The 13433-nt window shown below is 31.6% G+C and overlaps 4 protein-coding genes across 6 annotated transcripts in view; 2 read left to right on the top strand and 2 right to left on the bottom strand.

Moving 5' to 3' along the window:
- Positions 1-570: 570 nt before the first annotated feature.
- Positions 571-3476, top strand: PIG-A (phosphatidylinositol glycan anchor biosynthesis class A). Its single transcript, XM_085200073.1, has 2 exons — positions 571-764; positions 846-3476. Exons 1-2 carry the CDS (start codon positions 750-752, stop codon positions 2142-2144), a joined length of 1314 nt encoding a protein of 437 aa, XP_085056199.1. The 5' UTR covers positions 571-749; the 3' UTR covers positions 2145-3476.
- On the bottom strand, positions 2882-7920 carry Clc (clathrin light chain). 3 transcript variants are annotated; one of them, XM_085200076.1, is made up of 6 exons: positions 7622-7920; positions 7198-7371; positions 5918-6029; positions 5145-5156; positions 4151-4339; positions 2882-3502 (listed from the first exon to the last, which is right to left on the bottom strand). In XM_085200076.1, exons 1-6 carry the CDS (start codon positions 7785-7787, stop codon positions 3496-3498), a joined length of 660 nt encoding a protein of 219 aa, XP_085056202.1. In that variant the 5' UTR covers positions 7788-7920; the 3' UTR covers positions 2882-3495. The 3 variants fall into 3 exon arrangements, with proteins under 3 accessions (XP_085056202.1, XP_085056203.1, XP_085056204.1); XM_085200077.1 differs by lacking the exon at positions 5145-5156 and having other exon boundaries at positions 7622-7917; XM_085200078.1 differs by lacking the exons at positions 2882-3502; positions 5145-5156 and having other exon boundaries at positions 4147-4339; positions 7622-7918.
- Positions 7921-8008: 88 nt separating this feature from the next.
- CRIF (growth arrest and DNA damage-inducible proteins-interacting protein CRIF) lies at positions 8009-9441 on the top strand. The gene is made up of 3 exons (XM_085200075.1): positions 8009-8403; positions 8499-8734; positions 9168-9441. Exons 1-3 carry the CDS (start codon positions 8097-8099, stop codon positions 9369-9371), a joined length of 747 nt encoding a protein of 248 aa, XP_085056201.1. The 5' UTR covers positions 8009-8096; the 3' UTR covers positions 9372-9441.
- A 373-nt stretch (positions 9442-9814) lies between these two features.
- The window catches only part of LOC146529794 (uncharacterized), a 29049-nt gene continuing 25430 nt past the window's right edge, over positions 9815-13433 (bottom strand). The window contains exons 16-21 of the mRNA XM_085200079.1: positions 12955-13047; positions 12478-12626; positions 11842-11995; positions 11266-11485; positions 10831-10935; positions 9815-10035 (exon numbers count right to left, since the gene is read on the bottom strand). Of these exons, the coding sequence (XP_085056205.1) occupies positions 9877-10035; positions 10831-10935; positions 11266-11485; positions 11842-11995; positions 12478-12626; positions 12955-13047 (880 nt within the window). The 3' untranslated portion in view covers positions 9815-9876. The remainder of the gene's footprint in view (positions 10036-10830; positions 10936-11265; positions 11486-11841; positions 11996-12477; positions 12627-12954; positions 13048-13433) is intronic.

A 13433-nucleotide genomic window follows, 5' to 3' on the forward strand; every position in this document is an offset into this window, starting at 1 on the left:
TAAACTATAACAAGGCATAGTAATTGAAATTAAAAATATACATTTTAAAGGCCAGTCGTGCCGCAGGCATAGAGTGTGGCCACTGGTTGTGGGTTCGATCCCCACTCGAGGAGATGAAATATTTATTTAAATGTATATTTTCATTTCATCGCTCTGGTGTTGAGACTCGAGACAAAAGCGCGGCATTGAGTTCTGCCACTCAACACGCAATACCTTCAGAATTCGACAGAAAGTGGGGAACGTGTGTCTTAATACTAAGTTACCGCCTACCCTGCTGTGTGCGGGATACAGCATGAAGCTGATTTCAATTTAATATTTTATAGAACATTTGAGTCAATTCTCTAATATTAAAAAATATTTTTTTTTGAACATCAACTGATGAATTTCTTAACTTACATGCGTACGTTAAGAAAATGTTATATTTCTGAATTCCAACCCAGACGTAATTGGTATTAAATCCTAACTCCTATACACGCTTCGAGAAAGCGTCCATAAATATATGACAACAGAACACATTTACACACAAATGGTAACACTATACCATACATATACAGGTTCATGTATATGACATATCCTTAAATTACGAATGTATCTGTCAAGTGTCAAGTTATCAAGTGTGTAGGATTCAATTTGAAAATGAAAATTAATTTGCTTTTTAAAAGTTTTTAATTCTTATAACGAAATTAAAATAATATCTATATAGATTACTTACCGTACGACCTACATTGCATGTATAATGCCTGTTTACAATGAACGTTCAGACGGTAAGAATTTTTTACTTAAGAACTTTACTGGTATACTAAGCTAACATTACAAAAAAATAACTATTTCTTTCATCTTTACAGGAACCTTCGAAGAACAAAAAGAGGCATGCAATATGTATGGCATCAGACTTCTTCTACCCCAACACTGGCGGTGTAGAGGAGCATATTTACAACTTGTCGCAATGTCTGATAAAACGAGGCCACAAAGTCGTTGTTATCACACATCGTTACGGTGACCGCGTCGGCGTACGATACTTGACTGGCGGACTTAAAGTCTATTATTTACCTGTACGGGTATTTTATTCACAATGTGTTCTTCCTACCATGATATGCAATATAGCTCTAGTTAGATATATTTTAGTGAGAGAATGTATTCAAATAGTCCACGGCCATTCCGCGTTCAGTGTTTTAGCCCATGAAGTGTCCATAATTGGGAAATTAATGGGCTTGAAGACAGTATTTACTGATCATAGTTTGTTTGGTTTTGCTGATATGTCAGCTGTATTGACCAATAAATATTTACAGATTTGTTTATGCGAATGTGACCATTGCATATGTGTGTCACACACTGGTAAAGAAAATACAGTGTTGAGAGCCAAAGTGAAAGCTCATAAAGTCTCTGTTATTCCCAATGCAGTAGATGCTTACACTTTTACTCCTGATCCTAGCCAAAGAGACCCAAATAATATAACTATAGTAGTAGTGTCAAGATTAGTTTATAGAAAAGGTGTAGATTTGACCGCAGCAGTAATAGCCGATATGTGCCCTAGGTATCCTAATATTAGGTTTATAATAGGTGGAGATGGTCCTAAAATGTGGTTGTTGCAAGAAGTAAGGGAGCAAAAAGGTTTCCAACACTGTGTTACATTGTTAGGCAGTTTAAAACATTCTGAAGTCAGAGATGTATTGGTACAAGGTGATATATTTTTAAATACATCTTTGACAGAGGCATATTGTATGGCTATAGTAGAAGCCGCATCATGTGGTTTAAAAGTTGTATCAACTAAAGTTGGTGGTATACCAGAAGTGTTGCCAGAAAGTATGATATATTTAACAGAACCTAATGTTAACAGTATTGTTGCTGGTATAGAAAATGCTATGAAAGATTTGAAAGTAGGTAATGTGTTATGTCCATATCAGTGTAACAAAATGGTTAGAAAAATGTACAATTGGATGGATATTACGAGACGCACTGAAATAGTTTATAATAGAATATTATTAAATAAAAACAAACCTTTAGGTCAACAGTTGAAAAGCTATTTAGATTGTGGTGTCTGGCCATTTTTGTTGGTTATTAGTTTAATGTATTTATTGTTGCAATTAACTGAGAGAATATATAAAAGGAAACATATAGATATTGCGAGAGATATGAAGTTGTAGTTACTTTAATATTGTTAATACAATTAAATATTAATATTCACATATTAAATTTTAAATAAATAAGATACTTTAATTGAAATTGAAGATAAAACTAAAATTAAAAAATTGTTTCGTATAAAATTATCTTGAGTTACTTTTTATTTTTTTATTGAATTTATAATTTTAGTTAAAAGCAAAACTGAGTGTGACCGATATATACATATGATAATCTTAATTTGTACGTAAACACCATCATACTCATAAAATGATTATATTTAAATTATTTTTGTTTCCCTGATCTGAAAATGGAGTGTCCTAATAAAAGATACTCTCTACCTATAGTAGAGTAATATAGAAGGCAAACCATGAAACTGCCATTTCTTTAAGAGATAAACTAAATTGAGAATATTATCTGCTAAAATAAAATAAAAATAATGTCTGTTATGTGTATTTAAAAATGGTGCAGTACCTTTAATATTAAGTTACATATTTTTTAATTTAATTTAATCAGCAAGGCTGTTTCAATTGAACTTTTACTTATTTTTTTTTTAATTAGTAAAAACCATTCCACCGATGCAATAATTTCTTGTAGCAACACAGCAATGTAAATCCATAAGTACAAAGAACATTTTAATGCTAATTACAAACAACAAACAAATTTAATATTAATTAATCCCTAATTAACATCTCTTAGATATACAGGTATATATTTATTATAAATGTTAAGAAAAGATCTGTGGGAAATAAAAAATAGTGTATTTGGAATGACATTTTTATTAATACTATGTGATCAAATAAAAAAGATTTTTTAATATTAAAGCCAATATTATTGAACATTGTTAAATAAAATTTATTAAATAACGCTCAGAGGCTGTTCCTTATAACATGCTATAAGATAATAAGAATTAGATGTTCTATTATTATTTATATTAACTAAATCATTATTTACCCCTTAATTAGGTATTGGAAACAAAATTTTTTCCACCATACAAATGAAACTATCCAAAAACCAAAGAGAAACAATTTACCAATTGAAAAGTTTATTCAGTAATATCTAAATTATTAAGACCTATTAATAGTATCTAGTAGGACCTCAGAAATTTAGAACCATATAAAAATCATTAAAAAAACAGTTTGGAGTTCTTAAGGGTTAAATAAAGAAGCATCTTTTTTTATTTCTGAAGTAACATTGCCAAAGATGTTCTTTTATGATCTTTTTTTTAATAAATAATAATTGAAACATCTAAAAACAACATTCATTAATATAAATAATGATTAATTTATAATATAATGTGATTTAATAACTGAGACTGATGTTTAGACATATTCAGGCTAGTAACAATTTTATTTTTTCTTATCTTCATCTGTATATTCAAGCTCTGTGAACAAACAAATATAATTTTATTATAAATTTTGTATTTTTTTTAATGTCTTATAATAAATAATAGTAAAATAAGTATACTAGCAACCCAATTATATACTTATAAATTACTTTCGTATTCTTATAACATTATCATTTTAAACAATATCAATACATTAGTAAATATTGTTTGAGCAAATATAATAAATCATAACTTTGTAGCAAGTTTATGCCCCAAATAATGGGTTTTCTCATATACAAGTATCTTCCATGTATAGAAGACAGTAATCAGTTACTATTTTATTGTATTTTATTTAAATATAGATGTTAAATTACTGTTAAGTTAACAACACATTCTGTTATCCCATAGAAACATAGTTTCAGTACCTCGAGACCGGGCTTTCCATTTTATATCTTAAAAAACTAAGTGTGTGCCTACTTATTGCATAAAAATCTTCTATACAAATTGGAGACGAAAATAATCGAAAGTAAATAAAAATATTTAAAAATCAAATCTGCACATGACATGACTGCTCAACCACATTGTAATTAAGAGTTATCGAGGTGCCAACAATATATTTACAAGGGTAAATAATATAAAACTTGTCATGGAATTGACAATACTGAATCAAAAAATAATAATGTGTTTAAATATAATAAAACTCACACTTTAGCAGCCCTCGGTGGGTATTTAGGCCTAACACCAGCTTGCTTAAGTTGCAATACAATGGAACGGAGGCGAGCCACATCCCTGCCTCTACGTGGTCCAAAGTCACATAACTCGGAAACCCGAGCCCATTCATTGCCATCTTCTGGACTGCCTTCAGAACCTCTTGCTAGGGCTTTCTCTGCATTTCTGTAGTTATTTTGTATAAATAAAATAGGAATATTTTTAATTGTAATTATTAATTAGTAACAGTGAATATTATGAACAGTTTAATTATGTGTATATTGATTAATTAATACATGTACTGTATATATTTTTATTCCATATTATAATTAGTATTTTTTTCGTTCTCTTTATCATCATCATGTGCCTAGAAGTTGCTTGGAAGAAAGGTTGCCCTCTAGTACATTTAATTTTTGTTATTATTTTGATTATTATGAATATATCCCATTGTGGGTACCATTGTGGTACCACTCGGGGTAATGAAATATTTAATAATTTCATTTCCTTGTTCTGGTGATAAAGCAAAATACGGTGTTCACTTCTGCCACTACACTAACACACACTGGGAACAGAAGTGTCTTAATGAGGAATGGAGTGTCTTTACACTAGGTTCCTAGGTTCCCTCGCAGGATAGGGTAGGTTCTTAGGTCCACTATCCCATCGAGACAGTGTGGCAAAGAAATAATTTAATTTATGAAGTAATATTAATACTTTTAATATTTATTGTAAATTAATAAATATATTTTTAATTATGAATAATAATATCAGTTACCGATTTTGTAATTATATTGAATAAAAAATAACATACAAATAAAATTTAATGATATTTAAATACAAACATTAATATGATATGTAATTTTTTAATATTATCAAAAGAATGAACATATTAAAAACATCAATATTTATGAGACATGAGCTCCCATTAAATGACAGACAAATTCCCAAACCAACAAATGTTAGTTAATTCCTATACTATGTATTAAATACTCACTTAGCAGATTCCCTGCCAGCATCAAAAAGAAAATACAAATATTAGTTTTTAAGTATTTGACATGCAAAAAACTAAGTTCGACAAAGGATTTGGCATGCATTTTGCTATTATTTCTTATATAAGGAAAAGTCTACATTTTATTTCACACTTATATAGCTTTTACTCAAATATAATGCACACATGCTCAATGTGTAAAATATTTACAATATTAACAAATATTTAAAACAAAAATAGATTGTTCGAAAATTGGTTTTAATAATTTTATAAACATTTTGTAAATAAATGTATAATTCTTTATAACAAAATACTAAATAATTACCTAAAATAAAAATATAGTAAAATTTAATTTAGCAATAGATTTTAAGTTATTTTATATAGTTAATTATATAAAGATTGTTGTATATTCATAGTAAGATAAACATGTATTGTAAATAATTTTAATAACTTTAATTTCATTTCATTTTCCCACTCTGGTAGACAAAATGTACAGCCGAGCTGCACATCTCAACACAAGTGCAAAGCTACTTTAATTGTGACATTGAGGCTGTTGTGGAGCAATAGCACAAAGGTGTAACGCGACGGTCGTGGGTTCGAGTCCCACTCGAGGAAGTGAAATATTTATTTACGTTTATTCCAAGTTGTTTCCATTTCTTCACTCTGGTGTCGAAGCAAGCACGACATTGAGTTCTACTCAACACGCAAACGTGTGGGGTGTGTGGGGAATGGAGTGTGATAGAATGTGAAGCTGATTTTTTTAAAAATTGTAACATTACCTGTTAGCTGCTTTGGTTTTTGCAATTTGTTCTTCATGTGTCTTATACCAATCTTCTAGTTCCTTTTTGGCAACTTTTAGCATTTCTTGTTTCTTTTCTTCCTCTTCAGCATCTGTTGGTGGTTTTAAAATAAAAGTAGTTTAAATAATAATAGATTAATATGATAGTTGTAATCAATCTAGGTATATCTATACATGTAATAAAAAAGTAACATACATGTAGTAAAAAAGTTTTGGAACAATAATAGAGCCCAAATCCACAAAAAAAATTTGTCTGTTTGTAACGCTAATCTCCTGAAATACTGGACGGATTTGATGAATTTTTTTTGTTGTATATCTATTAAGTCTAGGCAACATCTAGGCTATAGTTTATTTGAAAATGTGGATACCTGATGTAGAACCTTAACAGCCTGTCTAAACTGTAAGGGACATAAATATAGTGTCTTAGTAAAAGTTGATCAACAGGACAAGCATTTTCTGTCCATATAATAAAAATGAAGAGCAGTTCATATGGGACCCTAACAGCCCATCCATCATGTAGTTAAAGCGGTCGCAGCCGTGAGCGGGCTGCTAGTAATAAATAAAATTAAAGTATTTGTCTGTGATTTCAAAATAACTCTGGTTTTTCGAGTGCATTATTGCACTTTTACAATTTACAGTGCATTATTTAAGAAAGACTTGTTTTAGTCTTTCTTAAATAATTTTGAAATTTTTGTTTGTCTTTCTGTTTGTTCATGCTTTTCCAGAACAACCAATTTTTATAGGAATCACTTAAAGATATATTGGGTCCTGGTGCAACATATACCCTATTTTTTCACATAATGGAGATTTCCGCCAGAAAAACTGCATTTGTTGTGCACATGAACCTATATAGATATGAAAAAATAACTAAACATTCATCTATTAAATACAACAATTTTTTAATAACAAAATAACCAATTTTCCTTAAATACAATTAAATATTATTATATAAATATCAGTATAGTCCAAATGGGCCTACGCCTATGTGTAAGCCTCATGGGGGCAAACCACTAGTAAATAACTAATAATCATTACATAAATTTTCATTCTTTCAGTTTCATATTGTATTCCGTCCATATAGTTATCCAATTTAATTTGAGAATTTAGTGGTGGAACTCAACATTTTATATCTTATCTAAGTGGGGAAATGACAACAGGTTATTCTCATAAGAGATTATCACAGCAGGTCACAGTCCAGCCATCTCGATGAACCACAACTCCTTCAATAAGTGGAATTAATTTAATTTTATTAAATGTTACCTTTTTCTTCTAATCTTTTCTTTTGTTCTTCCCTCCAAAGCTTAATCTTCTCAGGTTCTTCCCTCTCCTGCCTGAATACAGAAACTACTGGAGTTGCCGCAGGAGCAGCAGCTGGTGCTGAAATATCATCATCTAACAAACCATTCGCTTCAAAAGCTGCTGCACTTGGGACCTCTGAAAATATAAAATCCACCTTATGTAGTTGGAAATATGCAGACATAAATTAACTAGCATACCATACGCAAAAGACCGTGCAAAGTGGAGTAGGTTGAGTAGGAGGGCAGACCCTGGCAATAGCCGGGATTAATGCCAGGAGGAAGAAGACCATATGCAAATATTATAAAACTTATTGACTTAATTACGTAACTAAAAATGGTATAAGAATTAGTTAAAATAATAAAAGTGGTATCAAAAGCGCAATTACCAACAAAATCGTCGAATCCGTTGGAAGCCGATGAAACAGCGACGGGGGGCGGAGCACTGGTCTCTAGTTCGTCTTCAAGCCCGGCCAGCTGATTTTGTTCACGAGCTAAGAATTCCGCCGCAGGATCCACTTCGGGCTGCACGAAATTATCGCCGAAGTCGTCCATTTTCTTTTTAATTATTTAAGGGAGACTAACAAAGTAACAAAATTCAGTATAGATGACAAACGTTGACGTCGAATAAATAAACCAAAGAGCAAAGACAATCTAATGAAATACGAGTACTGAGTAGTCAAAGAAGTCAATTAGTCATCACGAATGACATCGATTATTATTTAAAATCGATGATTTTACGTATGGCAATGTTAATTATAATGTCAAACATATGACTATGAGTATTTTTAATCTGTGTGGGGTACTCGAAATATCAAAATAAATAACCTATAGGCATTGTAATCTTCAGAATAAATTATTAAAATGAATTTTATAACTATAAGAAGTAATTTTATTCGGTCAAATGTAATAGGTAGTTTGCGCCGCTTATCTACAACCGTTCCTGAGGTTGACCAGGCAGATGAAGTATTAATCGATGATACGGAAGATGTCCAAGCACGAGAAGCTGAGATAGAAAAGAAAAGAAACAAATCTCGGCTTGCTACAAACCACTACAATATGATAAACGATAAACGTCCATATGAAGAGCCTAAGTGCTTGGCACATTTGACTGTAAAATATAATAGAAAAATGTATGGCAAATATGGCGTTGCGAGTGGCGTAAACCCTAGTAAATAATTATTTATAAATCATCATGTATATCAGTCAAGCATTGTCCAAACGAGTTAAAGATTTGAGAATATTTAATAATATGTATTTTCCTAGGTATTTGCTGGCCTACAAAACAAGACATCACAGAAAGGAAAGAATATGAAGCTGTTGCATTTCCATACACAATACCTGAAATGATGGCATCAGTAGCTCAAAAGAGGAAAGAAGAAAACCTTAGGATACAACAGAGGGATATGGAGGTGGCAGCAAAGTTTGCAAAATTAGAGCAATGGAAAAAAGAATTAAATGATAGAATTAACAAAAAGGCTGCTGAAGTTCAAGCTGCAAAGGTAAAACTTGTAACACTTTTTTATTTTTAATGCATGTATAGATAAAGATATCTATCAATATCATACATGATATATATAGATGGATATAGATATAGATTTTATGTTGAAACAAGCAATGTTTGTTGCTATGTTAGTATGTTATGTAGTATGTTTTAAATGATAAATCCATTTACTAGAAGACTGTTTGAGAATATTAGCTTATCAGCAACATATTTAGTTCCCTACTGAGTTTTGTATTATGAGATATATTTTATTTTCCTTGTTCTGTCTGGCAAAATGGCATGTTGAACCACTCACATGCACTGTTTTATCAATTGAGCAGTATGTGGAAAATTGAGTACCATAACACTAGGTACATACTTTGGTACATGGGAAAAAGCATGACACAGATTTATAATAGAATGATAATCATCAATAATATGTGAATTTCCAGCAAAAGAAGGAGCGTCTAGTTGAAGAAGTAAGAAGACACTTTGGTTTCACACTCGACCCTAGAGATGAAAGATTCCAAGAGGCTTTAGCAAAGAGAGAGAAAGAACAAAAGAAATTAGAAAGACAAGCCAAAATGGAGGCCAAAGAGAAAATCATGATTGCAAAATTACAGCAAAAGAGTGTTGAAATAAATGAGAAGAGTTAATTATTTGTTTTAGTAGTTATATATTGTGTTGTATAAATAAATAAAATTAAACAGATTTTTTTAGGTAAAACTTGTTTTTAAATTTCAGATGTAATTCTTTTACTGGCCAATTGAAAATGAAAAGAGTGATCCGTATAACTTTTGCACACTTTATTCCACATATAAAAATGTAGACATATTTTGTCTTGCGAGAGTAGAGAATATAATATAATAATACTGTAATGTTTGAACATTACATTTATGATCATACCCTGTCCCAGTACCCAATATTAAAAAAATGTATACACTTAAAATAATAAACTAATAGCAATAAAATAAAAATAATGGTATAAAAGTTGAGTATGAAATTTTATAAATATTCTTAAAAATTCAGAAAAAATTTTTTTGCTTAGCAATTTTGAAAACAAATTAAATAAAATACATAATTGAATAAAACTTCATAGTTGTATAATAAACAAATATTTATTCTTCACAAATATAATAAAAGTGTATAAAACGAAAAGCTTTAGGAATCCTCATCGGACGACGAATATAAGGCATCTCTTGGGTTAATACTATCACGCACGTTCTCTATGCGTACGCGCGGAGACTTCGGCGAGTAGACCAGAGTGTCGGAGGAGTCGCTCACTACGCTGCTACAGGGACTGTTGTATTCTGGAATATTCTATTTGAAGAATAACGGAAAATTATTATTATTAAATCAGCCTATCGCCGTCCACTGCTGAAAGTAGGCCTGCCTCATCAAGCGCCAACCAAAACTTACTGTTTCGTATCGAAGTAAGTTTGCCTCTTTGGAAACCGTCCAAGCGCAAGAGAGAAGATCATTAATAAATATTTCCAAAGAGGGTTTAATGCCGATACGTTGTATGTATTGTCATTCTGCTAAATGCGGAATATGAAAGGATTAGCAAAAAATTGTTTAGTTACAAGATTGTAACAGCACAGCTCAGTTCTTCACTTTGTTCTATTGAGAATATCTTTTTAAAAATATATATGAAAATATAAAGCATAAAAATATCTATGGGAATATCTCCATATACTTAAACATAAATAAACCTACATGGTGTGTGGAATTAGTTATTTCGTTAAAACTACTGAAGAACCGGTATGTTTTTATCACAACAACATACTGTTACAAAATACAAACAAAAGATTTAGTTACTTATATGATTTAAAAGAAGTAGATAATAAACTTTTAGAGATCCTTGTTATAGGTGCCCTATACTCAGTGGCGTAGCTAGGGGGGTGCGAGCGGTGCGGTCGCACCGGGCATCAAAAAGAAAGGGGCATCAAAGTCGACGATGACACTATGGTTTTTTTTTTTAGACCTTTGACCATTTTAAAGGGCATCAAGTCCCCTAAGCCGCACCGGGCAGCAAATACCCTAGCTACGCCACTGCCTATACTTATGCTTATGCTTATAGAGATTTAGGTATATTTAAATTAATGGCAAAATTACTTTTTTCGTTTCTTTCTCTATCGCCATAATTTCATCAATAACACTTTGTTCGTTGCCATGAGCGATTTTTGAATCTCCCATTATTCTTTCGAACATTTCAGGTTTCTGTTAAAAATAAAAATTCTTAATTCACATATTTTCGGAGACAATATTTAAATTAATTTAAATAACTGTACTGCCTTAAAAAAACTTTCTACAAAATATAAAAAATAACTGTGTAGTAACTTTTATTTTTAAATAATAACTGTTCACGAATTCATGACTTTCAAAACGTATCATTTAGATAGGTACCTACTTGTCTTTTCATATCATTTCCCAGATTTCTGTTACAAATATACGACAAAAAAATTAAAAAAAAATACAATAAATCTGGCTAAATCTTTCAAAACTAACAAAAACAACCATCCATTTAAAAATATCACAAAGTCCACTCACCGCAGTATCTTTACCATTTTGCTTATCACCCAGTAAATGTGCGGATTGCGTCATTTTCTTAACTTTCACGTTCTCCAGCAGCTTTATGTGAGCACTTTGAGCTTTCTTGGCTGTTATGTTGACTCGAAGCTCATTTTTGTCCCTCACTTCCATTTCTACGGCTTGCTCTGAATCATTAATTTGTTCCTCGTGTGACTTCGCTGATTTCGTTAAACACTCGCTGAAACAATTTCCTCTTTAGAAGTCAGGAATTTTATAGAATGTTTTTTTAAGTAAAATTACTTACATAGACAAGAAAAACAATCAACTGTCTCCATCAAAATACAAACAACATACATCAGCTTCACGCTGTAATCGCTGTATCCTGCACACTGCAGGGTAGGCAGAGGGAACCTAGTGTAAGTGTGTAGTGTAAGTAGTGTAGTGTAAGACACTCCGTTCCCTACTTTCTGCCGAATTCTGGAGGCGTTGCGTGTTGAGAGGCAGAACTCAACGCTGCGCTTCAAAAATTTATAGATGCTAAATATCATCATTTTTTATCGTTTAAAAGTTAAAAAATATATATCAGATTCTAACCCATTACACTGATTATTTTTAATGAAAGCGTAAATATCTTTGAACGCCTGTTGTATGTACGACAGAGTGTTCTGGTCTATCGGTATCGAGCTCGATCCTGAGCTGGTGGACGCATCGCCAGAACGAGAACTCGCTTGCAACGATTGTTCTGAAACTATTTGTAAAGAAATTGAATTTTAATTCGTCAATTTAAATATCGTTTTGTTCATAGCGAAAAGTTGGTTGTTCAGAAAAGTTTAACTTTCTATAAGACGAGTTTAACTTTCTATCAGATTTTGTAAATATGGACGTTTCGACATAAAATTTAAATAATTCTGCAATTCATGGAGCGTGGGTATTATCGCCGAGTTCCGAGTAGACAGGTAACAAGAAATATATTAAATATCCTGGAGAAGAAAGCTAGACTTTATTTTACACAAAACAATCTGATAGGAATTATGGAACGATTTCATTTAATAAAAACGTATTTAATACGCAAATACGGAAACTGTCTAAAAAATTAGGCTTATTATAAAAAAAATCCAGCTCGACGCTAATCGAACCTACAACCTTTACAGTTTGCTCTCCCTGTGATTCCGCCACGACGGCCTCAGAATATAAAAACTTTATCATTTAAAAAAAAAACAATAAATATACCAGAAGAAGTAGCGTTATTCTGCCACAACTGTATCTGCTGCTGTTTCAGGGCTCTCATCTGTTGAACGAGCTGCTCATTCAATTCTTCTAACTGTCGTCTGTGCGAAGACTCTTCTTGCAACTGCTCTTCCAATACTTGGGTATAGTCTCTGAAAATGTCTCAATATTTGTTTATCAAAAAAATTATAGATACTACACATACATTTTTTTATAGGACTTAGTTAAAATTGGTTGGAATCTAGTGTTACGTGTTGCCATTAAGGCAATTTTTGGGACGTAGCGCGTTGAGTGGCGGAGCTTAACGCCCGCTTTGTCTTGTTACCTGAGCAAAGAAATAAAAATATTAAACATTTAATTCCCCCGTGAGGGAATGTAACCCACTACCGTCGTTTTTCCAGTCGCACACCTCGCCCACCGCGCACTCGCGGCCTCAAAGCTAAATAATTCAAAATCAACAAGATAATACGCCTCTCTTACTTTTCCTTCTTTATTCCATTTGTTTTGCCACTAGTGTACTTATTAGGTGCATTCCTGACATTCGAGGCGACGCGATCTTTTATCATAGTATTTCTGGTGACAACATTTAAACAACGCTATATAAGTACTTTACATGTTTACAGTAATAGAAATGTATAATTTGTATAAGGGATATTATTCACAACAATGTTCACAATTCAATAGATAAGTAGCATAAAAAATGCATTTAAATATTATAATTTTAAATATCGTGCAATTTTGACGGACGCCATGTTGTCCTGCTGTGACGTCAGTAATAATCAATAATAATATATTACTAATAATCTATGAACAAAAGTTGTCTTGATGAGATGACACTGCTTACAACTTACAGGGCCGTATAACATCATAATATGGCGGCTGTTGTCCTGTACTTTAAGTTACAGAGTAAAATTTAAAAAATATATAAAATGTAGGAGCTAAAACTAACATTATCTGAT

The sequence above is a fragment of the Heliconius melpomene genome, chromosome 17 (genome assembly GCF_056956725.1).
Source record: "Heliconius melpomene rosina isolate 202511_hmr_F chromosome 17, ASM5695672v1, whole genome shotgun sequence".
Lineage (NCBI taxonomy): Eukaryota > Metazoa > Arthropoda > Insecta > Lepidoptera > Nymphalidae > Heliconius > Heliconius melpomene.

Coding starts and splice junctions, on each gene's coding strand:
- Clc (XM_085200076.1), bottom strand. CDS start 7,787: ATGGACGACTTCGGCGATAATTTCGTGCAGCCCGAAGTGGATCCTGCG. Junction 7,372..7,621: donor CGGATTCGACGATTTTGTTG/GTAATTGCGCTT, acceptor TTATATTTTCAG/AGGTCCCAAGTGCAGCAGCT. Junction 6,030..7,197: donor GAAAAGATTAGAAGAAAAAG/GTAACATTTAAT, acceptor AACCACCAACAG/ATGCTGAAGAGGAAGAAAAG.
- CRIF (XM_085200075.1), top strand. CDS start 8,097: ATGAATTTTATAACTATAAGAAGTAATTTTATTCGGTCAAATGTAATA. Junction 8,404..8,498: donor TGCGAGTGGCGTAAACCCTA/GTAAATAATTAT, acceptor GTATTTTCCTAG/GTATTTGCTGGCCTACAAAA. Junction 8,735..9,167: donor CTGAAGTTCAAGCTGCAAAG/GTAAAACTTGTA, acceptor GTGAATTTCCAG/CAAAAGAAGGAGCGTCTAGT.